This window comes from Nelusetta ayraudi, unplaced genomic scaffold (assembly GCF_046127955.1).
Source record: "Nelusetta ayraudi isolate G7.1 ecotype Tasmania unplaced genomic scaffold, CSIRO-AGI_Nayr_v1 ptg000059l, whole genome shotgun sequence".
Classification (NCBI taxonomy): domain Eukaryota; kingdom Metazoa; phylum Chordata; class Actinopteri; order Tetraodontiformes; family Monacanthidae; genus Nelusetta; species Nelusetta ayraudi.
Window position 1 is genome coordinate 3571497 of NW_027466109.1, and position 27047 is coordinate 3598543.

Consider the following 27047-nt stretch of genomic DNA (forward strand, 5'->3'; position numbering starts at 1 on the left):
AGAATATTCATCTTTCAGTGCTTCAGAAAAAGGCAATTCATTGTTATAAGAAGAAAGTGTCAGTTGTAACGCTACCTGTTTATTCTAAGCATTCATTTCTTAAGTACAATCACTAAAATCCGATGACGTGGATTTTATGGTTTTCACAAAAAAACAAAAAACAAAACAAAAACAAAAACAAAAAAAAGTAGTACTATAGCTATAACTCCTGCAGTTTGCATAAATGCAACTGCAGGAGACATGTCAGAGGGGGAAATGGAATCCAGCTCAGTCATGGGGTCTCCTGCTGGCATCCCACTGCATTGTGTGCAAGTCACACGGCGAGCACACCGGCTCCAATAAAAAAGAGGGGGGAGAAAAAGAAAGAAAAAACAAAAGTCCAGCTGCAGCCGTGATTGCTGACTACTAGTCGGCGGTGCACTCCTCAGCAAGATGGCTGCGTCGCTGCGCGCAAGAGTGGCATCCTGGTGAAATGACGCAAGCCAACTGAGTTTACGCTCGCTCTCAGTCCTCGAGGCTCCGAGCTCTCCAGCCTCCACAGCGCAGATCCTCCCTCCTCCCGCCCGGTCGGCCGGCCGAGTCGACACACAGCCGGAAGAGCGAACCGGCGATCCTCCAGTGGACCGAGCGGAACCGGTTCCTCTGAGAGTGAGTACCAGCGTTGGATATTCTGCATCCCCGCTTCTTCTCTGTTTTAACCCACCTCCTCTGTTTTTTGGTATCGGCGTCGGAGAAACGCCACGCCGCGCGTCTGTCTGTCCCGTCTGTCTTTTGTTGTTGTGGTTTTTTTGTTGTTGTTTCCTGAATGTTGCGCACAGGGAGCTTCGCATCTGTTGGTGTGTTGTTCGTGTGGTGCTTTTGGTTGCGATGCTTTTACGTGGCTTTCAACTGCGATTCCTTGAAGCAAGATGTGCTTCATGCCACGACTTGGGAAGTGTGTGTGTGTGTGTGTGTGTGTGTTCGCTCGCTCGCTCTCTCGGCTTTGGACGTCGTCGGCGCATTTTCAAAATTTCTCCACACATCCTGGTTGGCTGCGCCCTCCCCGGCCTGCCGCTACTGCTTCTTCCCGTGGCCGCCGTGGCACGGCTCGCTTCGCCTCGGCTCGGGGAAAGGCTACAAGGCCCGTTAACCGTGGTGGAAATTAAAAACTACCGTATGTGTATAAACACACGCGAAGAGCCTTTTTGGACTCGCCGCAACTCTTCCCGAACAAAGCCCCCAGTGTGTCCTCTGCTGTTCGGACTCGGAGCGCAGCTGGACTCGGTGGTGGAGGTAGTGGAGCCCCCCCCCCTGAAAAAAAAAAAAAAAGCTCGAGGACGGAGCCGTGTGGAGTGGACAGAACCCGGACCTGGTCCAGGTGCTGATTTTGTTTCAGGGTAGGAACACCTCCCATACAACCTTGTCGGGGAAGCTCAGAGGGGATAATGCGTGATACCGAGGGGAAGACTCCTCTTGTGGAATTGGATTTGACACACAGAACCGGCGGTTCATTTGCTAAAATTAAGCCGGCAGCCTGTTCCAAAATACAGAAGCCCTCCCCTCCAATCCCTCCCGCACTGCACGCTGACCGACTTAAAGGGGGAGTTCACCCAAATTTGAAAGCTCGCCACCGGTGACACTTTCCAACCCACGTAACAGTTTGGAGGTTTTGGGGGGGGGGGGGGGGGTGCAATTGAAAATACAGAAAAAGAAGAAAAAGAAAACAATCACTCTTATTTTATCTATGTGTCCAAGGGTCTGGAAGACTTGGTAGCCCAGTTTGACCCACAAACAAATGTCAATGCTAGTTTGATTAGCCAAGTTTGGGTAGCATGTAAACAAAATTGTGTTGGCATTTTGTGTAATTATTTCGCTCAGTGAACCCCCAGAACAACCTGTGTATCAGAAAATGTCACCAGAGCCTCCATGGGCAAATCCCTTATCTTTCATTTATTTATTTTTGAATAAGGCCACTATTTGCTGCACGAGGAGACGTTGACCGTTAACCACTGCGGATTTTCCCTGCGATCGGGTCAGATTTGAAAGTCGGCCGTGGCGGACAGCTTTCATCCGGCGTTGTACAGCTTCTGTGATGGACCTCCAGCAATCATCTGAGTGGATGTATCAACCCTGCCCTCAACCCTCCCTTCCACCCCCCCCACCACCACCCCTCCTTCCCATCCACTGCTTGATTTATCTGTCTGTCTTCATCCCTGTGACTCCATCTGCCTTCCTCTTTCACCCTCCCCTCTCCTGCTTATGACACACACACACACACACACACGTGTGTGTGTTGCTCCCATACGGCTGATGGTTCCTGTGGAAACAGGAATTTGATATAAAGGAGTCTCACTGCTCCCCCTACTCCTCATTCCTCTTTTTTCCTCTTTGCCCATTTCTCTGAGGGATGATGATCTATTCTTAGTTCCCGCATCTCCTCCATCATCATCATTATCAGCAGCATCGTCATCGTCGTCATCATCGTCACCGTCTGCCCGACAGACCCACCTGTGGACTGATTTAACAACAGGTCACTGCTGACTCTCTCCGCTCCCCTCCTTCGTCGCCCGACTCTCTGTTCATGATGTAACTCCCGTGATGTCATCCGGTGAGGAGGTGGGAGTTTCCATGGTTACCAGGATGTCTTTTTGCCGGTTCGGGATGGGAGTCCCTCCCACGCATCCGGTTTTTGCATTGGCGTTCCGTTGCAGTGCAGAGCATGGCGCCCTCTGGCTCCGTGCCGCGATGTGGCGGTCTGGGTCTGGGCCAGCACAACACGATCCCTCTGCCCTCCGCCTGCATGTCAGCACGATCGAAGAGGCTCGCTGGCCCGCCGAAAAAAATCAGCGAGGCCCACAAAGTAAATGTCGCAGCATGGAGCCATGCAAATGGAATATTTGTCCGCGCTCAGCCGTGCGTTTGCGGCCGCATTGCGGCCTGCACGCAGGTTGGTGGTCTTCAGGCTGCACGTAGTCTGAGTCAGCAGGGTTGGTTTTTTTTTAGAGTGTGTGTGTGTGTCCGACTGTGTTTACACTGCAGTTTGTGTTCAGGGTCCATTTAGGGAGAAACACCACAGCAATACTGGTTTTTATTTATTTATTTATTTATTTTAAGCCTGCATTTTTTTCCCCCATTGCCTTATATCCTTTTTTCACTTGTACTCAAGCGCAGATGTCTCCTTTTAAATCACTCGTCAGTGCTTTTCCCTCTCAGGCCACCATCACAGACACAAGTCGCTCTGATAGCATCTCTGCTTCTTTTAAACAATGAGTCTGCAGACCGGGAGGCAGCGGCGCACTATCAATAAGAGCTGAAATGAATACAGTGATACAATTTTAAGGCAGTTGATGTAGATAAAAACGACACAACGGGGAATACACTCTGGGCACTGGCTTGAAGATGATTACATTTCTCTTCTGATGTCCTCATTCGATGGCGTGTCTAAAAACGCTTTGCATGGGATTGCCGTTGCATTTCGTAGCCGTCTACAGTGGTCAATGTCTTGTCACAGTCAGGTGATTTTCACGTTGGGGCTGCAGAGTGAGCTTCCCCTAACACATTATTTAAAGATAATCATTAACCGGGAACGTTGTCACATTTTCCCAACCTGGAGACAATGACATCATTGTTCTGCTGCTAATTGATTAGTCTCTTCAGTTCAGACTCTGATTTCGTCTTTCATCTCGTCATCAGCCCCTGAAAGCATTCAAATCTCTAATTTCACCCTGGTTGAAGCGACAATTTAGCTCTCCCGCCATGCCAATAAAGCAAAAAGTTACTGAAACAACTAAAAGGATCATAGATCCTTCTGAATAATTGATGAGCTGAGTATTCCAGGTCTAGTTTCCAGAAAGCGCACCTCCGCCGACATCGTGATGGGAGCGGCTTCTCATAAAATGGTTGGATACAAGACGTTTTATACCTGACAGACAGAATGAATCCCAAACACAGCAAACAAACAAATACGTGCTGGTGTCTTTGTGTGACACCAGTCACGAACCGCAGGCTCATTTGCAGCTCCGTGGCCAAGCGAAGAGCTTCCGACGTTTCATTATGTCTCATTCAAGCGCGGACGCATCAGAAAATCGTCTCTTGCCAATTATCCTTTCGCATGCTGCCCTAATTAGGCCCAGATTGATATTTATTTCCTTTCAGCCGTGCAGTTTTTTTTATGAATATTAATGCTCCTTCTCTTGTCTGGGTTTTGTTCGCAATTCAGAGGAGAAAACGCAAACACGCTTGAGCCGGTGGCGGGGAGGGCCCACTCGATAAGCAGGGCCGCGGCCGCCTGTCGCTAAACGTGATGAGTCACATTGTCAATTTTTTACCCATAGAAGCGATAAACACCTTTTTTTTCTAAATGAGCTGTCAAACATTACTGGTGGTCGTTGTCCACTTCCATAGAACTGCAGCTGGGGCATAAAAAAAAAAGCATGCAGGGGGAAGTCACAATAATGAAACATTCTCAAATCTCTTCTCCATTCTTTTGATCCACCCCCCCAGTGGCCGCCCATCACCTCAGGCTCTGACCTGCTTTTCCCTCCAGGCTTAACGAGAAGCTGCAGAACAGAGCGGCGCTGGGGGAGTGAAGTGGAGGTGAAGGGGGTGGGTGAACCAAACAGGGTTCTTCTTCTCCTCTCTTCTCTTCCCGCTCGTTCAGGGACTTTGTCTGCGCTCTTGAGAAGCCGGCGGTACGAGTGACAGCCTGTAATAGGCCTCGGAGGAGACATTTCATCCCCCAGCCGAGCCTGAGTGAGGTGGAACAATCACTTTTTGTACGCTTGGCTTAGACCTGCGCCGCCGTGCGAGCCCCGGTGCAAGTTCGGATTTCAATCAGACTACTGTTTCCGTCTCCGAGGACCAGCTGCTCGGGGTCGTTCAGAGCGCTCTCATCCTCCGCCGCTTTGTCTCGTCCTTGTCTCATCTCCTCTCAGCTCATCGTGGAAAAAAAAAATGACAGTGATTTTTTTTTTTTCCTCTCTAGTTTGTCTGTGAACTCTCTAGAAACTAGACGAGTGACGATTTTATTTGCTTTCATGCTTTTTTTGTTAATCTGCAAATTGGCACTTTGTGACGTCATCGGGTCTTCAGCCAGGTTTCGTAAGAGCCTTGTGGTCACTTTCCAAAACAAGCTGAAGGTCCAACAAAGCATCAGTTTTAGCTGGAAGCTAAAAACATAAGATTAAACATGCCAACTTTACGTACATCTGTGGAGGTTTTGGATCACGAATCCACAAATATACAACTTCAAATGTGTGGTAATGTAGGAACGTTCAAGTGCTTGTAGCTCTTGTCCCTGTTTTTTCCACATGCACCGTGTTGCAGCCATGCTTCAGGAGCGACACCTCCCTCCTCGTTCTCCCTTCCCTCTCCGACCACGTGTCGGCCTCACTGCGATGGGGAGGAAGAGGGAAGGAGCTGCGGCAGCGGGAGGCAAGCGAGCGGCAACTCTGAGACTCACTCTGAGCGAAGAGCTCAGCACTTGGGTGAAACCTTCGCACTCCTCCGGCAGAGTGTCGGTTGGCAACTCTTACTCCCCCCACTCTCCAACCCCTCCCTCCGCCTGTCAGCCTGATGGAGCGCTCCAGCCTGGGACGGGAGGAGAGCTGCAGCATTTTGCTGCCTGGCTAAAGTAAATATTATGGCGCGTTGGAACAGGAGTCGCACTGAGAGTCGGGGCCCCCGGTCGCAGGAAGACGCCAACACGCTGCCGGAGCTCCGAGAATTCCGCCCTGCAAGGTGCGAAGTTTGCTCCGCTGGCCGAGCGTCGGGTCTGAAGTGTCGCCTTTTTGTCAATGGTGCCGTCGGAATGGCGACCTTGCAGCGTCAGGCACTGAAATATCAGCCGTCCTCTCAGTTGGCAGCCTCCTTTGTATACCCGGTTTTTGTTTTTTTACAAGTGTCCTGCTAAAATGGTTGATTTGTCGAATTTTCCATGGTGTTGACCTGCAAAAAGCCAGTGAGAGGTCTCATGGAATATCCTCTGTGGGTTTTTACCAGAGGTGTAAAATCACCCTTCCCCTTTTAATCTGGTAAAGATATCTATGCGTTTATGTATTGATTGATTGATTGGTTGATTTTTAAAACAAAATTTAACCATTTGCCACCAGCCGCTTTTTTTCAAAAGCGGATGACTCCAGATCTAGACACCACTCTGGCTTTATCTGACTGGACTTCCTGAGCTCTACACACACACACACACACACACACACGTCTCATCCCATGTTTGCAGATATCTTTGGATGCTGCGTCACCTCGTGGCACCTCATCGACCGGCCTGCTTTAATTTAAGGGCAGAGCTGTGTTGGCTGGCGGGAAGCTCGGCCGGCCCAGGTACCTTGACGACACGGCGGCTGGGAGTCGTGCCCCACGGCTCCGAGGCTCAGCTCCTCCCTTCTCCTCCTCCTCCTCGTCCTCTTCCTCCTCCCGCTGGTGTTTTAAGGCTCTCTGCCTACCAGGAAGCTGAATCACGGCAGCGCTCTCCTGTTCCCGTACGACTATACCGGGAAAGTGATGACAAAGAACTGTTGGAATCATGCTGAAATCAAATGGAAGCTGACATACACACACACACACACAAATACACACACACATGCAGCAGCATTAAAATGTCCCTCTTGGCCTGTTTTTCTTTTTCACCTTTGCTCGACCAGTTTTTCAGGCTCTGGGTTTGTTCGCTTTACCCCTGGCTCTGTGTGTGTGTGTGTGTGTGTGTGTGTGTGTGTGTGTGTGTGTGTGTGTGTGTGTGTGTGTGTGTGTGTGTGTGTGTGTGTGTGTGTGTGTGTGTGTGTGTGTGTGTGTGTGTGTGTGTGTGTGAAATTACCATTGCAGTGCACACACACACTGCTCGGCCTGTTTGCACTCTTGTGTGTTTATGCAAGCGTTTACACTCGTGCCCCCGCCCGACTCTCCGCCCCCCCCCCCCACTCCTCCACCCCGCCTGAGTTCCTCCTTTGACAAACTGCCTCGTGAAGAGGGCTTATTCACACGCCTCGGAGCCGCTCACATCTGACCTGGCCTTCGGCAAGCACGGGCAAGTTGACAGCGCGTTTGCCAAATCGTACCTCTTTCTCTCTCTCTCTTTCTCTCTCTGTCGCGGGCTCTCTTGTCGCTCCTTTTTGCCTGCTTGTCCTCCTCCGAGGTCCCCGGATCTCTGCTGGCCGCCGATACTGAGGTATCCGGGACCGGTCGCACGCTGACACTGCCAAACGTGGAGCTGGTTCAGCAACCCTGGAAAAAGAAAAAAAAAAAAAAAAAAACGAACGCAGGACCTGGAACGGCTGCCATCAGCCCGCCGTGCAGTTATTTAAGCGTGTGTGTGTGTGTAAATTAGGGCACAACTTTACTTTTGGCACGCAGAGCGGTGATGAATGTTGAGCAGCCAAGAAATGACTCGTGTGGATCCCAGGAGGTTGTGTGCCAGATCTCTTCATCCACTCCAGGCGACTTGATGTGGCTCGTGTGTGTGTGTGTGTGTGTGTGTGTGTGTGTGTGTGTGTGTGTGTGTGTGTGTGTGTGTGTGTGTGTGTGTGTGTGTGTGTGTGTGTGTGTGTGTGTGTGTGTGTGTGTGTGTGTGTGTGTGTGTCTTCTGCCCACTGGGCCCATCCCACCGACACACCTCACAGTCCTGCAGTACTGCAGGAGCTCGGAGTGAACGGCCGGTCGACTGGCCGGCCTGTGGCTTCAGTTGCACTGAGCTACGCCCCGCTGTGGTCTCGCGTGTGCCGCTGCCTGGCTCAGAACTGGCCACGCACTACTAAAAGTGTCCGCACTGATCTCACTGTACGGTGACGCGCACACACACGCGGCTGCACCGGAATGTTTCGTTCCTTCACAAAATGTGTCTCCTGAGGGGTCCGTCGGTGACTTATTAGGCAGAAAATGCAAATATCCTCTCTGGTGCATTTGAAGATTTTGGATTATTTCTGGCTGAAAGCAACAGATTTTTTTTTTTTTTTTTGAAATGTAAATTATACCAGGTTGGTGCTGTGCAAATGTTTTCCCTCAAGATTTGAATCCCATCAGTGTCGCTTGGGAAGTCAAAATCACTACTTGGATGATCATCTTTGAGAAACAGGTATATTGTGTTTCTTTGCTGCACAGTGTTGCTATTTGTGTGCCCATTAGGAATAAAGCATCAGTCAAAGACAGCCAGTCTAAACAGGACCAGCGGTATTTACCACTGATGATTTAGCTTGCAAAATATTATCATCACCACAGGTTTTTTATTATTTAAAGACCAGTTTTGTAGGATTCAGAGATAAGAGAATCAGAACACTGCTGTGATTTCAGCTTGTGAGGTTGTTGTGTTTCAATTTTTTTTTTGTAATTGAATCATATATTTTGTTTGCCTTGCGATGGATGAACTGGTAACTTGTCCAGGTTGTCATCCTGCCTTCGCCCTTTGACCACTGGGATAGGCTCCAGCAGACCCCCGTGACCCTGCGCTTGGGAAGAAGCGGGTATTGAAAATGGATGGATGGATCATATGTTGGAAGTTGAATTGTCTGCAAAAGCATAAAAAAGAAGTGTAGGAGAGGAAGAAATGCCTAACTATCAGTTTGTGAGGAGGGCGTTTATTGCCGTTTGTCCTTTCTGGGCTTCTGTAGGAACATGGCAGCTCCTATGAAAGGAGACCCGCTGTCGTCGAGTGCATGAGAATGATATATTTACAACACAACGAGAACTATGCGACAGTGATTACACACTATAATGTTCTGTTCCTCACCTAAAGCTGCTTCCTCTGAGGCTTATCACAGTCCCGCTGCTTATTTACCCCCCCCCCCCCCCCCAAATCTATATATACATACATGGCTTTGTAATAACAGTTGGCCCGCTAGCTCCTGCAGAATGTATGTGTAACTCAGTGTAATAGCAGCTTGGCTCTCAGTCTCTCACAGCCCTAGCATTATCCTGCTGCGCAACAATAGCAGCCTGGGATGCCTGGGGTCTATTTTTGTTCCGTTTGCCGACTAACAATTTGATGTTTCAATACACACACGCACGCAAATCACAGCTTTTTAAAACACATGCTGCCCCTCGCCCCTCCCCTTCCCCCTTTCCAAACACACACACACACACACACAGACAAGAGAAACCCTTTGAAACTCCAAAAAATCTATGTGGCCCATTTCTTCTGGGCTCGTCGTTCAGACGTATTCTAGGGGGATTCTTTGCGCTTTGATAATCCAACGTTCACTTACAGCGCTAACGCTCCCGAGTTAAGAGGTAACTGCGGTCCCTTCCCTCCCTCATCGCCTCACTGCGCTGTGATCCTCCGACAGGTGACTGGTGTCTCCCTGCAGCGGCATTATCCCTCCTCCTTCTCATCCTCCTCTTCCTCCCTCTCATCCATCCACACTGCAAGTTGCTCGTCCAGGTCACTTGCAATTCTGACGGACGTGATTATTTCCTGAAAGTTGTGATGACTCGCCCCTCTGTGCGTGTGCACGTGCACGCGCGTGCAGGCCGTAGGTCCCCTTCAGAGACTTGTTCAGGCCCTGTTGTACTTCCTTTTGAAACTATTGTAGATTAATGTTTAATGAGACAAATTTGTTCCCCTGCAGTCAAAGATGGCGCCTGCCCCTGAAATACCGCTCTGGTTTTGCTTTTCCTTCATGCTTTCCAAGCAGTTTTTGAAGAACAATTTGCCACAGTGGGACTGTGGGATAGCTGCGTCACGTGGCCTGAAAGGAAACTGTTGAAGCTATTTTTGCGCCTAAAAATGTGGTTAATTATTACTATTTCTTGTTTTCTTTCACATTTTTACCTTCATGGTCAGGCAGACGGTGAATGAAAAGGGTGAAGCCTACAGTTGCAATATGCGTCCGGTGCTGCTGCACCTAGACGTCGCTCCTGGGAGTAAATGTAGAGAGAGAGAGAGACAGAGAGAGGACTCTGTATCACGTGGTGACACTCTGATGCACCCACCCACCTGTCCAGAGTTAACTCCACCTCTTGGGCCCTGGTGAGTCACCTGCGGCTCAGGAGAAGATGAGGGAGAAGGTGATGGATGCATGGATGGAGGACTGGATGTTGTTCCTGCTGCCACACCACTCACATCCTTTTTTTTTTTTTTTTTACCCCAGTCCTCCCGCCCCACCCCTCCTCTCTGACCCGCCCCCGTCCACACTCCCTAATCCGGCCCCCATTTCCCACCGACGTACAGCTCCATTTTCATTTGATGGCTCGTCATTTAGGTGTGTGTGTGTGTGTGTGTCAGCAGACAGATGGGCTCCGTCTGTGGTGGCATATGGCCTCGGTAAGTGACACACACCGTTGTGCAACGTTTCTGACACTGTGCGCTGTGGCTGGCCGACGGTGATGTTCAGTGTCAGCGGCGTCAGCTGTCCTCCCGAACGGAAGGGTTTTCCTCTCCTCTCCGTTTTTGGAATAATTGCAGAATGTCGTGTTTGTTCGTCCCACACACAGGCGGATTTTGGTGTCAGCGACCAGCCGCCTTATGAAATTAGATTGTGACAATATATTTTTGGCTAAACGCTTGATAAGGACGCTACCTATCTTTGCTGCTAGTGCAGCGCTAAGAGACTGGGCCAACACTGGAAATTTTGTTTGGCACTGTTTGCAATTTCAGAATGGATTTACCCTACATATGGGGAATGCTCGAGCATTTGGCATCATAGGTACCTGATGAGCCCTGCGATGAACTGGCGACTTGTCCAGGGTGTCCCCTGCCTTCGCCCTAAGACAGCTGGGATAGGCTCCAGCAGACCCCCGTGACCCTGAGCTCGGGACTAAGCGGGTATGGAAAATGAATGAATGAAGGTACCTGATGAACATTTTGATGCCCCTACAAACATTCTTAGCCTCAACCATCGGCGTGAATATTTGCTGTGCACGCTCACCTGCTTGTGCTTTTCGCCCAGCCAAGGCAGTGGGTGAGTCTCCAAACAGCAAAACTTATTGCCTCACAATCAGTTGATATTGTGTGTGTGGTTCCCATTCATATGGTAATACGGCCTCATCATGCCATATGAATCAGAACCGTCAAAGTCAAGCAAGAAATAATTGATGGCGGCGGGAACGTGTTTGCTGCAGGCGAGGTCACATGGTCCCAGACTGACTGACGCACTGTTGCATACATATATATATATATATATATATATATATATATATATATATATATATATATATATGTGTGTGTGTGTGGGCATATGCGCCATATGTACATGCAGTACATATGGCGCACTGTGGTGTTGTTGTGCGGGCCAAAGTGCAAAGCGGAGCTGTTGTGTTCTCCCATGACGACAAACCTAGTTTTGCGCGCGCGCACACACACACACACACACACACACACACACACACACACACACACACACACACACACACACACACACACACACACACACACACACACAAATGGAAAAATCACCTCTGCGTCAGAGTTGCACGCAGCAGATCTTCATTATGTGTTTACGTCTCTCGACATGCTGACTGGAGGTGGTCCGCTGAGGACCCTGCATTAACATTCCACATGCATTTGCATTCCATTTTTTTCTTCACGTTTGGGCACATGGCATTTGGCATGTACGCAAGGGTACATTGTATTTGAATGCAGTACGTACAAAACAAAGGAAAACTGTGTGCAGTCCGACTGCGGACCAGACCACAGTGTTTACACTGGCTCCTCCACTGACTCACCACTCCAATTACAATGGCAGCAGGTCTGTTTAGCCCAAAACGAAACACTTGTGTGTTTAATATAAATCACCACTCCACTCTGGGCAGATTTGTTTTGACAACATTTATGGCTCTTAACGCCAGGTGTGAGATTCCACCGGCGCTGGAGAACTTGTGAGTGGAAGACGACGAATGCTGCCGCGGGTTTTTCCTTCTGCGTCGTGTCCCCGTGTGACGTCCGTAAAGTTGATGAGGAAGTAAACTTTCGGCAGCCCGAAGTGCAGGAGAAGTGTTCGAGGTCTGGAGAGCTGTTACGTCGACTGACCCCCTTTGTTTTGCTTGATGCGATTATGGAGGGTTAGTCATCGAAACGGCGCAACTTCTGGAGAAGTCTCTTATTTCGTTGTTATGATTATGAAAAAGAAGAAATTGTACATGTGCTGATGAATTTGCAATCTCTGTCTCTCTGTCTGGTGCAGGTGAGAGTGCGATGAGGAGAGACCCCAGGTTGTGAGGCCATGGGCTGCACCTCGGCCAAGCAGGTGTCGGCCGTGCCCAGTGATGAGGAGGGACGCGGCAAGGCCTACAGCAACGGAGACCTCTTCACTGGTCAGAACACACACACACACACACACACACACACACACACACACACACACACACACACACTCACGCACAGAGACAAACCTATCAATAAAAGCTTTACTGCTCCATTTCAGCCTGCTAATTGCTGCGCACAGACCCGTCGAGCCCATATATCCTCGTTGGCACCGCTCATAAAGTCGAGTTCCTCATTTCAGACGCTGGCTGTCAACGCAGCCGCTTGATTGGTGTCTTCCACGTGAGTGGAAATGAGGAATCTGTGGACGTGTGCTTGTTCCACCTTTTTTTTTTGCCGTTCTTAGAAAGAGAGAGACAGAGAGAGAGAGAGAGACTGAGAAAAACAGTGACTCGAAAAAGGGCCGAATGCAGAAGTGAGAGCAGAAAGATGTTGGTGTGCGATTCCTGCGAAAGGCTTTCTCACACCAGCGCTTTGAAAGCCAGACTCCAGGATTCGCATTTTTTGTTGCAGCGTAACAAAAATGCAATTAAGCATTGATGCAGTTTGTCTCCATAAAAGGGAGCGAGTCTGTTGCTTTATTCGTTCGGCCTCTAATCGTGTCTTTAATGTCCACAAACAGGGTGAAACGGCAAAATGTGTCTCCTCAGATTTATCTTTAAACGAGGAAAAAGGCAAATTGTTTTGGCAAAAGTTGACATGCTGGGCAAGTCGCCGAGCTTCGCAAAGATTCTCTTTCCTCATTCAGATGTGTGCAGTTTATCAAAAGTGAGACACAGCCAAAACATATCTATACATTTTGGGACCTATAAAAGTTTCTCTTCATCAAATTTCCTGGATTCTACATTTACACTGAAAAATAATCACATTTTCAGGCAAATGTGCCTGAGTTGAGCTTCTTCTTCTCTCTGCCCTCCTGCGGTTTACAGTGTTTGAATAATATTTTTGCCTCTCCGACTATCAGTCCCAGCAGTGAACACTAAATCTCGGGGCCTTGGGAAGTTTCTCTGTTTATTTTCTTAGAAATTTCTGACATTTCCCGTGGCAGATTACCAAGCCTGGTATCTGGGATGTGTAGTTTGATCCGAGGCGGCTGCTGCTGCTGCTGCTGCGGCTGGTGCTGCTGCTGCTGCTGCTGCTGACGTGTTCCGGTGTCACTATCGGCCACTTAATCCCTCCCAGCAGTCCCAGTAGGACTGAGACGCTGGCGTTTTCCAAACATCATGTGACCCCCTTTTTTTTTTTTTTTTTTTTTTCACATAATTGATTTATAAGAATTCTAATCTGCGATGTGCTTAATAGTCGGCCACGGCTCAGCCTTGATTAATAATAGCCCGCAGGCTGTGAGAAGGGGGGAAATGAGAGCTGACGGTGGAGGACAAGCGAGCCAGACAGACAGACAGACAGAGAGAGAGAGAGTGAGGGATGGTGATGGTGATGGTGATGGGTGGTGGAGGAGGGATTAACACGGATTAAGAATTAGGAGCAACACTCCGGTATAACAGCGCGTGGGTGGATGGACATGACAGATGATGATCCACAGGAGGTCTCCCCTCCGTCGCTCCCACTGCGTTCTCCTCCATCCTCTCACCCACTTTCTGCAAACGACTCTCTGTTCCTCCTCATCCCTTTATATTCCCTCTCCTACACGCTCTCCTCCTCACACACACGCTCAGTGATTTCACTCTCGCTCTTGTTCATTCCTTGTCTCACATTATGCCCAAAAAATCTTTTTTTCTTTTTTGAATCCTCCACTCCGGTGCAGCAGCATCGCACTGTTATTCATCCAAAACATGTTTACATGTAAAGCGGGTGTAGGAAATGGAAATGGAAATGTTTACATAGACGTACGTTATCTCACGTACGTTTGACAGCCGGCGCGCTTCCAAGCCGTCTATACTGTACATACGTACGAATGAGACGAGATGATAAATACTTCAACAAGGCTTTTTCGCATGAAGATCCCACCCGCCAGGCTGCTTGCATTCGCAATGTAACTTGCAGCAACCACAGGAACGGTCACGTTTCACATGTTCTAGTGTGTTTTTCCCCTATTTTGAACATTTACGAGACAATAAGGTTTTGGTTTTTCAGGTAAGGAAATTTTGAACGAACCCTCTGTAGATGTCAAGAAAAATAGCCCTGTGTTTACAGCCTCCTGCTAAAACATCAACTCAGTAAATCTTGGGATAATATGAGCCTTAGAAGGTGGCAGTAAACGAGGGGGAGGAAGTCCAGTGTTTTTTTTTCTCCCTTCTTCAGAGAGGAAGTGTGACGCTGTTGCTAACTGATTCCAGCCCCCCCCCCCCTCCCTCCCTCGCTCGCTCGCTCGCTCGCTCCATCCCTCCCTCTCCTCCATGTCAGCGTGTTTGTCACATTGCCGTTTTTTCCCCCCTTCCCCTGCTCAAGGCCTCGCTCCTGCCTTCCCCTTTCTCTCCGGACTCTCTATTTTGGGTCTCTCCTCTCTGCTCTCCTCCTCTTCCTGTCTTCATCCCCCGCCGCGTGCGTCTCTCCTCGCCCCGGCCCCCTTTCCTTTCCTCCGCGCTCCAGCTCCCGCATTAGGTCAGAACCTTTTGTCCTTTTACTCTCCCTTCCTCTCTCCTCCCTCTTTCCTCTCCTTCCATCCTGTCCCCTCGTCTGGGGTTCTGACTGGCTGAGCTCGGCCCGTCAGTCCGTCCCTCCGAGCGTGTTGACGGGGGCTGTGCCTGAATTGCGCTGTCTCGTTTTTAACGAGGTTTCAGCCGCGGATGACGCAGCGCAAAAGTCATTCCGTCCTACGTAACGCGCCCTCCTTTTTCCCCGACCTTTGACCCTGAAAGAGCAGCTCCCTGCATCTGCTGCGTCGCGGTGTCTCACGACCAGGGCGGAAGTGGCCCGTTGACCCAGGTCAGTGGGCCTGCCCCGCCGCACACGCACCACATTTATCCCCCAGAGAGTGTGTGTGTGCGTGCGCGCCTTTAATCTCTCACACAACCCTGTGTGTGTGTGTGTGTGTGTGTGTGTGTGTGTGTGTGTGTGTGTGTGTGTGTGTGTGCGTGTGTGTGCGTGTGTGTGCGTGTGTGTGTGTGTGCGTGTGTGTGTGTGCGTGTGTGTGCGTGTGTGTATCAGTGCCCTCAGTGTGGGAGTGATTCCTCTTCGCGCTCTCACTGATCTGCCTCGAACAGATTGTCGGCCCGTCAGCCCGTCCTTGTCCTGTGTGTGTATTTGTGTGTGTGTCCCAGATACTCTGGCTGCAGCCCTCCTCCTCCTCCTCTTCCTCCTCCCCTCGGTCGCTCGCGCACAATAACCGGAAAAAAGTCTGAGCTCCATTACACAAACACTGAAGGATGACGAGGGGAAAATAGCAACACTCTCCACAACAGCAGGCTACTGATGTCTGCGATAATCACAGTGGGAGCTGACCAGGGTAATGGCCCGCGCATGTGTGCGTGCTGCTGTGTATATACAGTTGTGTATATGTCACCCCAACGTATACACAAAGTAGTCCTGCCAGATTGCCAGCCTCCGGATGCGGAACGGCTTCTGCAAGTCGTCACACGTGTTTTCAGGAAAAAAAAAAAAATTCTGAATGCTGATCTGAGTTCTTTTGTCCAGGGAGTATGAAAGCAATTTTCAGAAGGCCATTGTTGGCTTTTCTTGATAATGTCCTCAGCTTCTTGGAAGATATTGTCAGCTAGACCACGGGGCTTCCTCGAACAGACAGTAAGTGCAGAGCGGTTTCACAGAAAAGCCTCTTCTTGGAGAATTACGCCCTGTAAATCAGCTCGCAACATCAAGCACCGTTTGTTTGTGCTTGTGCGTGTCCACTTCCTGAAATGTCACGGTGACAACAGACGTGTGGCCTCGTCGCTGGCAGCCGGAGCTTCTATGGTTCGTGCTCGTAACCCAAGTGACCTTTTTAACACGCGAGGTTAACTGGTTTTACTGGTAGTTTTTTCTTTCTTACATTTTTTTTTCCCGTTTGACCTGAGATACGACTCGTGACTAACCCGCCGCCACATTTATGCGTTTAATGTCAAGGCACTTATCGTAACACACACACATCACCGGGGGGGGCGGGGGGGGGGGGGGAGCAGCAGCCAGCCAGCCAGCCAGATCCTGGTTGGATCATAATTCCTCTTTAGGAAGATGTGCGTCAGGGAGGCCGTCGACACGGGCTGTTGAGTTTTGCGAAGGGGCACTAAAGTGTGACGCCACCCTCCTCACTATTGTGATTCCTGACTTTTCTGTTGGCATTTTTAATTTTCAAAGTATTGTATCAGGAAAGCAGTCGTTCCCCGTCTGTGTGCATGAATTCAGGTCAACTGTCCGTCTTCTTGATCTCACGTGCTGGGCCTCAATTTCTCTAATCGTTGCTCCGCCGGCCAGGTTTGATTTGGATTTTGTTTCCCTCCAAAAATGGGAAAGTCTAAAAAGCATTGAATGGAGCAGGAAGCTAAGCCCAATGTGTTTTTGCAGCAGGCTATAAACACGGGGCTAACTAAATGTGCCGCTTCCTGGAGATCTACGGTGGTTTCTTAATGCTGAAAATGGACGTAACGTGGGGCCTTTCATTATAGTGTGTGTGTGTGTGTGTGTGTGTGTGTGTGTGTGTGTGTGTGTGTGTGTGTGTGTGTGTGTGTGTGTGTGTGTGTGTGTGTGTGTGTGTGTGTGTGTGTGTGTGTGTGTGTGTGTGTGTGTGTGTGTTCAGGTGTGTGTATCCAAGCCAGACTGTGCGTGTGCATCATATCCACATCCAAGAGGGGAGGGCAGGCAGCAGGAAGGACAGAGTGACTCCGCTGCAGGCCAAGCAGCCAAGCATACTGACACACACACACACTACAGCTGTGGGCAGTCTGATGAGGTCAGCATAAAGTGGCGGCCTTTAATCAGAAATAAGAAATGGGTTCGCCACGGCGCCTCAGCTTAGTTTTCCCTTTTCATCGCTGTCTCCCCCCCAACACACACGCGCACACACGCGTGCACACACACACACGCACACATACACACACACACACACATCGAGGGGTCGTCTCCGACTCTGACTTCAGCGTGACGAAACACCCCTGTCATTTCCTGTGACAATGACGGCAACACACACACACACACACACACAGACACACAGATACACAGACACACAGTTTCCCTTTTTTGCCTCCTATTTTAATAGAAGTGCTCCGTGATGAGGCCCGCTCGGCTCCAAGCTGCGTCACTTTGATCTCTCTGCACACAGCGCGTGAACGCTGTCCCACGGCACAGACATATTTAACTTGTCACAGTGCAGCTGCCGACTCGGAAGTGACATTTTCACCCGTTTTTGCTCCATTTCAAACGCCCCCGTGGATTTCGCACGTGGCCCTCGGCCCTCGTTGGCGGCTCGTTGAAGCCCGAGCTCCGCTCCTCCTCGTTCAGCTACAGGTTTCGAAGGTCTCAACTAGTGTTGTCACCGTACTGGATTTCAGACTTCGATACTATATGTTGAAGAGTATTGATTTTCGATCGATATTATTGATATTAGCAACGGCGTAAGTTTCGTCGACGGGGTCGTGGGGGGTGGAGTCTCGTGGAGTCTCCGCTGAAGTCTTGTCGCAACGCGATCTCCCTCCAATCCCGCCTTGCAGGGAGGGAAGGGAAGGGAGCGCTCCGGGTGTTTGTGTGCGCGTTGGCGGCGTTTGTAGTTTTCAATATCGAGATTTAATCGATATAGGGATATTTTTTGACAACACTAGTCTGAACTGCGTGCGGAGAGTTTGCTGCGTTTCTCTCCCGCTGCAGCAGCAAACCCTGTGCGGCGGCGAGCTGTTACAAAACAATTCGTTTGCGTGTGTCTGTGCGGGCGCTGGCATGTGCAGACAGGGGCAGTTTCGCTCCGACTTGTTTACATTCCGAAGATGAAACGGCAGTTGTTGGTTTTTTTTCTTTAAAAACTTTTGGGTTTTTTTTTTCTTTTTTTAAAAAAAAGAAGAAAAAAACAAACAACAAAAAAACGAATAAACCGTTAGTCGGCTCTCGTGGCTTGTGTTCACCGCTGCGCTTTCCAGCCGTAAAAAAGTATATCGTTGGACACACACACACACACACACACACACACACGCACACACACACACACACAATTTGCATTTTGCCCTTAGCAGTCTCTCCGTTTGTCCCACTTTGCACCAATCGTTCATCCCCTGACTCACTGTCAACACTTGGGATCACCTGTGTGTGTGTGTGTGTGTGTGTGTGTGTGTGTGTGTGTGTGTGTGTGTGTGTGTGTGTGTGTGTGTGTGTGTGTGTGTGTGTGTGTGTGTGTGTGTGTGTGTGTGTGTGTGTGTGTGTGTGTGTGTGCTGCTTCATCACTGAAACAACCAGTCTGCAGCCGACTCATGTGGTTCTGCTGCTCTTGGGGGCTTTTGCATCCTGCTAGGCGCTCTGTGAGTCTTTCAGAAAATTATTATTACCGGTAAAACCTTTTTAAACCCAGAGAATCCCACAAAATTATGCGCAATGGACTTCCTTTTCTCTTTTTTACGACTGTGCGATCACAGCGAATGCATGCAGCGTTCCGACAGCCTGACTCAAGTCGCAGCGGCCCAGAAACTGTGGCCTCTTCCTGTTTCCTCCTCTTATCTCTTCCCTTTATTTCCACTCCTCCGTCTCAGCTCCCCTCTGACTGCACACACACACACACTTTTAACACACTCACATTGCTCCTGTTGTGTGTGTGTTGTTGTTTTAATTTGTCCATCCCCCCCTGATAAGCCGTCGCTACTGTAATGACGCAGAGCCAGCCGGAACCTTTTCCACCTGGTACCTGTGTCTTATCACTGTAACCAGGGAGGAACCTTCTCGACTTCAGCCTGGAGATGCTGCAGTGCCACCAGATTGACGCTAATTGCTTCTATTGAGCAGTTTCAGATTTGATTGTGGGGCGGGACGGTTGTTTTTTTTGACACGCTGTTTGTTTCCTTCCCTCCTATAACTGGAACCGGTGTCTCTCTCCCTCTCTATCTCTCTCTCCCTCTCTCTCTCTCCTCTCCTCAGATGAATACAAGATGAAGGGAGTGGAGGAGGTGAAGTACATGAGAGGGGACGAGAGCCGTGTGAATGCACGCAACCAGGAGAACCTGGTGAGGCAGGCACGCACACGCACACACACACACACAAAGCTGTTATCTGAAGACTTTACATTGGATATTCATTTTCTTTTTGCAATTCTTTGGTACAGTGCAGTCCAAATTCCTAAATGTTATCACACTATCCCTAAAGGTAAACTTCACAAACCTCCTGCCTGACTCGGTCTCTAAACGGATCCTTAAATTTAATGATAGTTGTCCTAAAAAGGCCTCACTCTGCAGATTAAAAATTAGTCTTTTTACAGCCATTTGTACAAGAGCAAGCACACACACACACACACACACACACACACACACACACACTGACAGCTCGTCATCCACACGCAGGCTCAGACCTTCTCCTGACAGCTTATCATCCGGTGACGAACAAGTCAGTGTTTGTGTCCGAAGTCGACTTCTCTCACCCGCCACCACTCTCACTTACACACACGCACACGCACATGCACACGCATGTACGCGTGCCCGTATTATCACGATGCAGCACACAGGTAAACACAACAACACGCTGGCGCACGTGTCGTTGGTGAGCTGAGACGGCAAAAAGAATAAGTCAATCATTATAAAGCCGCTCTCGGTGACGCTTCACTCTGCTGCTGATTCTTCTGACTCCTTAAGCCCTTCCAAGACCTTTGACTTCCTGTTTCGGTCATGCCGCTGTGTTTTCTTGTGCATCTTCGATACTGATATACTGCAAAGTGCAAATAAAAAGGACTGTGAGCGGTGCTCGCTTTGCATTTTGGTGAAAGAGGTTTTCATGTTTTCCAAACTTGCAGTTCAGACAGTTTGTATTTTTGAACAGATTTAAAGATAAACCGGTCGTCTTAAAAACAAAACAAAGAAACAGAGCAGGTTCTCTCAAGACAAGAATGCTACAGATCCAGGTGACTGACGCTGCCACAGCCAACCTGTTTCCTGTTTCCTACCGCCTGTCATCACGCTCAGTTTCTCCTGCCAAAGAGCAAATTTGACAAAAAGTGCCTTGTAAAAGATGGGTTTATTTTAGGTTTGTGGCTAAACTTCTTTGAAAAAAAAAAAAAAAAAATGTTAACAGGAAACGCGTACAAGCGACCCAACTCTGTGGAGATAAATGGCCGTCATCGTTTTCCCCCTCAGACTCAGATGCATTATGGCCGCGTGTACCGTGCGACACCAGCTGTGTCGAGGTCCTAATGTGATGCTGCGGCGCTAATGTGCTCTTTTAGTGACGCGGCCATTCGCTAATATGACTTATTTGTTTTCGCCCTGTTTTGTTATGCCCTCTTTTATGAGCTAATAATGAAGACTGATGGCGTGTGTGTTTGTGTGTGTGTGTGTGCGTGTCCCAGGAGAAAAGTAATGCACAGTTCAGAGGCAAACCGCAGAAGGAGGACGCCGGAGCCAACGCCAAGTCGAAGTAAGTGGCAGCAGCAGATGAAGGTCTGGCGGGTGTTTTACGATGATTGTCTGACAAGAACACAAGTATTCACCCCTCTCACCTGTCGCGCTGCCCCGGTCTGTTCTTGCTACCTGGGAAGTTGGAATTCTGTGTTTTTGGAATCGCACGCAGTATTTATCGCCAGCATGCCGCTTGTCAGTCAGAAATGCAACAATTGCAACGCACACGTGTTGTCTCTCGTTGCACACACTATCGCATGTTGTGCCGCTATCAGCTGATACTGGCTGACTGGTCTTATATGGGACGTTGTGTAAGAGGGTTTTTTTTTTTTTTGTTTGCTTTCCCATGGCACTAAATTGACTGCTAAGGATCAAAGGGCCAGATTCACAAAGAATGGAGGGCAGCGGTAAATTGCGCCGACTTTGCGGCCGTAATCTCCGCCACCGTTGCGTCGTATCCACACAGGTTTTTGCGCTCATGATATGCAGGCGCAAAAACAAAAACACCGAACTCATGCCAAGAAAGAGACAGTCGCACACTACACACACCTTTCCAGGGCCTCCGTCGTCCTCTTGAAGGAGAAACGATGACATGTTCGCCCCCTGTGCTAACAGCAGCACGGACATTAATAAATGGTGGAACACATACAAAACTGAACTCATGTCAGGAATGTCACATTAGGAATATGGGTGTGGTTGATTGTGCGGCGAGAACGAACCCGAACCTTTGAATAATTTCAAGTCTCATTCGTCTCATTCCACAACGAGAAACTCTGGCGCGTTTGTGCGCTCGGGCAATTATGACCACGGTCACGCCCGGAAGACAGTCAAGGCGCGTCAGTACATTTATAAATATTTCATCGTGTTATATATGAGTGAGCCACCTGAGTGCGATTTGTAGCTGTTTAGTGGCTGAACTGATCGAGCAAGTTCTTAATAAATAAATAAATAAAAGTATTTTATATTTATTTTACATTTGAAAAGTGTGTGTATGATATTTTTCCATACACACACACCTCATCATCAGAGAGAGTCGCTCTGACGCCACAAACACTTTGACGGATGGAACTGCGCCTGGTTTTGGCTGGTGTTGTTTAGGTCTGTCGAAGTACGAACGGATGTGAGCACAAACTGGATCTGTCGCTGTTTCCAATGAGGCATATTTACGTATAGGGGATGTCATTTTGCTCATAATGACAAATTTGAATGCATTCAAATGAGTCTGGCGCAGCCATGCACTACCTGATCCGCGGTGCAGTTTTTGGCCGAAGTATTCTTCATCTATATTTTTTTCATGCTTACATGTTGGTGGCCGACTGTATTTTTTTTAGCTGTAAAAAAACACACAAATTCAAAGTTGATCTGCAGGCTGTTGAATTCTCACAGGTGTGTGTGTGTGTGTGTGTGTGTGTGTGTGTGTGTGTGTGTGTGTGTGTGTGTGTGTGTGTGTGTTGGAAAATTCTCATGATGTATTTGTTGCCTCCCCTTTCCTCCTCCCTCTTCTCCTCCTTCTTCTTTTTCTTCTTCTTTCTCTCTCTCCAGCATTCACACATCAGAGAGCCAGCAGGAATTTTTTAGGATGCTGGACGAGAAAATTGAGAAGGTGAGTGTGTCTTTTTTTTTTTTTTTTTTGTGCGTTCGTATCCATGCTGTTGCGCCTAGGGCGTGTGTGTGTGTGTGTGTGTGTGTGTGTGTGTGTGTGTGTGTGTGTGTGTGTGTGTGTGTGTGTGTGTGTGTGTGTGTGTGTGTGTGTGTGTGTGTGTGTGTGTGTGTGTGTGTGTGGGAGGGGGAGGGACGGGTCAACCATCAGTGTCAAGGACCTCTCCTCCTCCCCCTCGTCTCCCTCCTCCACCTCCTCCTTCTGCCACTCCCGTTGCATCAGTTCTGATGTCAGTTGCATGACAGCAAATCCCATTTTTACATATCACACATTTTATTCATTCATTAATTTTATTTAATTTATCTTTGAAAAAAGAGAAGAAAAGTGGTGCCTTGAAAGTCATGTTGTTTTCATCAGAATATTTACTTGAAACTGTTTGTTTTTTTCTGTCTCTGTTCAGCAGAGACGATAAATTATCCATTAAGCGTGCATCTGTAATGACTTATTGCAGGATGCTGTGGGTTCTCGCAGCCCTGAGAATCATTCTCAATAATTTTATATGTATATTGTTTTATTTTATTCTGAAAGAACACCTTGAGATTAAAATACACCCCTTCCCCTCAATTTCTTCCAAGCTCGTCCAGGCCAAATCGGCAGCGAAAACAGAAAAATTCAAACTGAGATTTAAGGCCCCGCTGCTGTTTCGGTTGACTGTCTCCTCCCTCGTTTAGTGTTCGTCCCTGCAGCTGTCTTCAGTGAAAAGGAAAACTGCCAGAAGTGCACACAGTCAGCAGCTCACTCGTCACTCCGATGGATCATTTAGCAGCGATCTGTCCCTCAGCAGAGAGACAGTCCAGACTGGAGCACAGCACAGCTGAGACTGAAAAAGAAACTCACAAGCACATTGGCCGGGAAGCACATTAGACCCATGTGAATGTTTGCAGCCGTTTAAAGATCCATTACAGAGGCATCCAAGTGTGAGCTGGAACATAATGAGCTGCCAGTTTCAAATGCAAGGCCCATTTTAATGCGTTCCAAATAATCATTTCAAACCTGCTTGCACGCAAAATATGATCTGTAAAAAATACTTCATCTTTTGAAAGTCATCTTTGTTTTTTTTAGCCGCTCAATTCCTGAGCAGGTGGCTGCAGAATGATAAACGTAAACCTGAAGATGACGTTTGGTACCTAAAACTCTGTCAGCCCTTTTTAACAAGTTACAGAGGACAGCCGAGGCTGCTGAAAGTCTAGTTTGAGGGGACAGAGAGGCTGTCGACGGGAGCGAGAGTCAGATGAGAGACCTGCAGAGAAACGGAACGAGGCACATTTGTTTGTTCCAGAATACACAAAAAGAGGAAGGTTTTGTAGGCACAGGTGTGTGGGAGTGTGGAGTGATTTCAAGTAGTGTGTACGAGTGGTGGGCTGAGAGGGATTGGAGAGGGCGTCAGGTGATGGATGATGTCAAAAAACAGTTGTGAGGGGTTTTTCCTTTGTTTTACTTGCAAGTGAACAAAGAGAAAATAAGAAACAAAACAGCTGAAAAGAGGAACCAAAAATCAACCTGAATAATTTTGCCCACCGGTCAATCGATCCGTAGCTTGTGTGGATGCGCTAATGTGGAACAAATTAATAATTGATTTCAATTGCATACCGATTCCGCACAACTCATGTTGCCTTCTCTCCTCTGCTCCTCTCCCCTGCAGGGGCGAGACTACTGTTCGGAGGAGGAGCAGGCAGAGGAGGAGGAGGAGGAGGAGGAGCAGGAGGAAGAGGAAGAGGAAGATGGGACATAGCAGAGAGGCCCCCCTGCCTCCCCTCCGTGTTCACTCCCACAGAGAGCCTCACAGACTGTGTGTGTGTGTGTGTGTAAGTGAGAGAGAGTGTGTGTGTGTGTGTGTGTGTGTGTGTGTGTGTGTGTGTGTGTGTGTGTGTGTGTGTGTGTGTGTGTGTGTGTGAGAAAGAATGAGATGTGAAGCAGTGTTTCCAAGAGTGGAGTGTTGATCTGAGGGGACCCTGTACGTGTTGCTATGAGCACGTGTGTATTTTTTTGAACATATGGCAGAGAAAGTATTTTAATGGAAAAGTGAGGGAGGGAGGGTTGGGTGGGGTGGGTGTGGGGGGTGTGAACGAACGAACGAACGAACGAACGAACGAACGAACGAACGAAAGAGAGAAAGGGACAAAGACACTTTCTTCAGAGACTTGCAGCAACCCACCGCCTCTCTGGACACCTTGACCCCCGGGGGGCCCCCTGCTGGCCGGAGAGAGACGGAGGTGATTCGGGGGGAGGGGTGGAGACAAAAGCCATGAGGAGGACGCACCGCCGCAGGAAGTCGTAGGTTCTCGGCTGAGGGAGGGATCTCTTGGAGCAGACATGGGTCCGTTCTGTCCATCCATCCGTCCATCCGTCATCCATCTGTCCGACCAAAACCTCCCGAGTGTTTAAAGCCCTGCGATTGGCCGATATAAAGGAACTCCCAAATATAATGGAGGCCAGGCTGAGGTGGGAGGAAAAGACGGCAACGGCTCAGCAGAGAGTCCATTGGGAGGAGGGTGAGCAAGAGGAGGAGGAGAAGAATAAGAAGAAGATAGGTGTGAAAATGGAGGGATTTTAATGAGAGAGTCGGGAGCCGGCAGATGTTTCCAAACTCCAAACTCCTCCTGCCTTCTGAAGTCAAGTACTTTTTCTTTCTTTTTTTTCTTTTTTTTTTTAACTGTTTCTCCACAGCCACTTGTTTGTTGTTTTTTTTAAAACCATCATTTCCTCAGTTTGTTTTTATCTTATTTTATTTTTTACTCTCGGCTTCTTCTTCTTCTTCTTCTTCTTCTTCTTGGCGTATAATCATGAACCTTTGGTGTCGTCCTCGTCCTCGTGGCCGCAACCAGTCAACTGGCCTGTAATAGCCATCATCATGTCCTAACACACTCACACACATACACACACACACACACACACACACACACACACACACCATTCATTTTACCAGCAGACTGTCATGTATTCTGCAAAGTTCTTTCCTTGCTTTGGTTTCAGTATTCAAACACACAACCAGGCGGAGTTCAGGCAGAGGATGCGTGTGTTTCTTTTTCCCCATGTAGGAACAACCGTGATCACATTTTTTTTATTTTATTTTGTCATCTTTTACTTGATACTTCCTGTTGTATTATTTTGAATACTTTTTTCTATTAAAATTAAAATAAAATAAAAAAAACAACAAAAGAAACTCGGAACATTTTATTTTCGTCCTGCGTGTGCAGAGGTGTAAGGTCAGTTCATTTCCTGTGGTCATGCACTTCCAGTGAGAGTGCGCCCACGCGCCACCTGCTGGTCTTTCGTCGGCACTGCGGCGTTTGTAACCCTAAACAAGGCTGTGTTCCATCTTCAGAATGGTAGGATAGTTTGTTTATTATAACGTGTGTGTGCTTGAAGGAATTTTTGAATTTTTTGTTTCTAGAAGTCATATCTGATTTCTAAGAAAAGTTTTAAAGCCCAGGGTGAAAGTGGAATGGGTGTTTGGTTTTAATATCAATATTATTCCAGATTTTCCACCATGACTGTTTTCGATGGGAAATTACCCGATTGCTTAAATTGTACAGTGAATCTGAAACTATAGCAAAAAGTGAACACTTAATCATTCTAGTCATGAGTGTGCATTCACATTACTAATAGGAAATTGCTAAATATAGGAAATTATGGCTGATGGCACATTGCTGTCAGTCCTCCAGAGAACCTCATCTAAAGCGGTATACTTATTAGAAAAAGAAAAAAGAAAAAAATCAAATTTCAGAGACACCAGGCAGCTGACAATGTCATTTTTCAGGTAGGATCCACTGTTTGAGTCTGACCTGCACTGCAACTGTGTTGCAAGCATGAATTCCAGGAGACAAAGTCTAGACTTCTTATTTTCTATCACAAAACATCAGTTTAATATGAAAAAAGAAAACTGTTTCCTGAAGCTGTCTGGGGATCCCCAGATGTTTAGATAATTATGTGGCTCCACTGGATTCTGGAATTAAAAATAAAACCTTGATCACAAAGTCATAAAATACACAAAGCAAGCCTGAAGTACAGGAAGGGTGAGGATGGGTGTTGGTGTTTGGCTTTCTACGGTCTTGCAAGAAAATCTGCTACAGGGCAGTTCAGCTCAGTTCAAGACAAGGAAGTGCACGCAGCAAGCCACAATGAATAAGCACATTGTGCAGTGCTTTACAGTCCCCGATTGGGTAATAATGTTAATAATACTGGTAAAACCTGTGCAGCTTTTCCTTTATAGACCAGTGTATGTTGAGTCAGTGTGTAAAAAACAACATCAGCAACACAACAACAACAAGCAAACCAGAATCGATCGTTCTTCTTGCACTGGGTCTAATGTTCTCCCAGTGGGACTGACCGCCATGATGCTCTAATGCTCTAAGTGAGTGTCAATGGCTAAGTTGATTACCACATGATGAAAGGACACTCTGGTCATGTCTTTGAGTCTGTCCATGCACGCACGCACGCACGCACACACATTCCCCTACCTTGCATGACTCACCAGCAGCAGGGCCGCACAATGTTACGAGCTGCAGCCACTGTGCAACAACCCGCAGCATAAAAAAAAAAGGTCCCCGCAGGGCTGCTGCTGCTGCTACTGCTGCTGCTGCTGTAACCGCCAGGCTCTCCCACACAGATGCTCAGAGGTGGCTAAGGTAGGAGGCGAGAAGAATCAAGACCAGGGAGTCGGGAGGCCGAGAATGTGGGAGGGAGAGACGGATGTTGCACGTTAACCTCGCACAGGAGTATAGGAGCAGGAGGGTGT

General features: G+C 48.4%; 1 protein-coding gene across 1 annotated transcript; it reads left to right on the plus strand.

The window, feature by feature from the left end:
• Positions 1 to 262: 262 nt before the first annotated feature.
• On the plus strand, positions 263 to 25472 carry LOC142897123 (uncharacterized protein C1orf21 homolog). The gene is made up of 6 exons (XM_076039210.1): positions 263 to 648; positions 12099 to 12228; positions 19184 to 19269; positions 20601 to 20668; positions 22192 to 22252; positions 23952 to 25472. Exons 2-6 carry the CDS (start codon positions 12138 to 12140, stop codon positions 24039 to 24041), a joined length of 396 nt encoding a protein of 131 aa, XP_075895325.1. The 5' UTR covers positions 263 to 648; positions 12099 to 12137; the 3' UTR covers positions 24042 to 25472.
• The last annotated feature ends 1575 nt before the right edge of the window (positions 25473 to 27047 follow it).

What these genes read in the sequence shown, in the direction of transcription:
- LOC142897123 (XM_076039210.1), top strand. Translation starts at nt 12,138, where the DNA reads ATGGGCTGCACCTCGGCCAAGCAGGTGTCGGCCGTGCCCAGTGATGAG. An exon ending in CAACGGAGACCTCTTCACTG is followed by an intron (nt 12,229 to 19,183) that starts GTCAGAACACAC and finishes TCCTCTCCTCAG; the next exon opens with ATGAATACAAGATGAAGGGA. An exon ending in TGGACGAGAAAATTGAGAAG is followed by an intron (nt 22,253 to 23,951) that starts GTGAGTGTGTCT and finishes TCTCCCCTGCAG; the next exon opens with GGGCGAGACTACTGTTCGGA.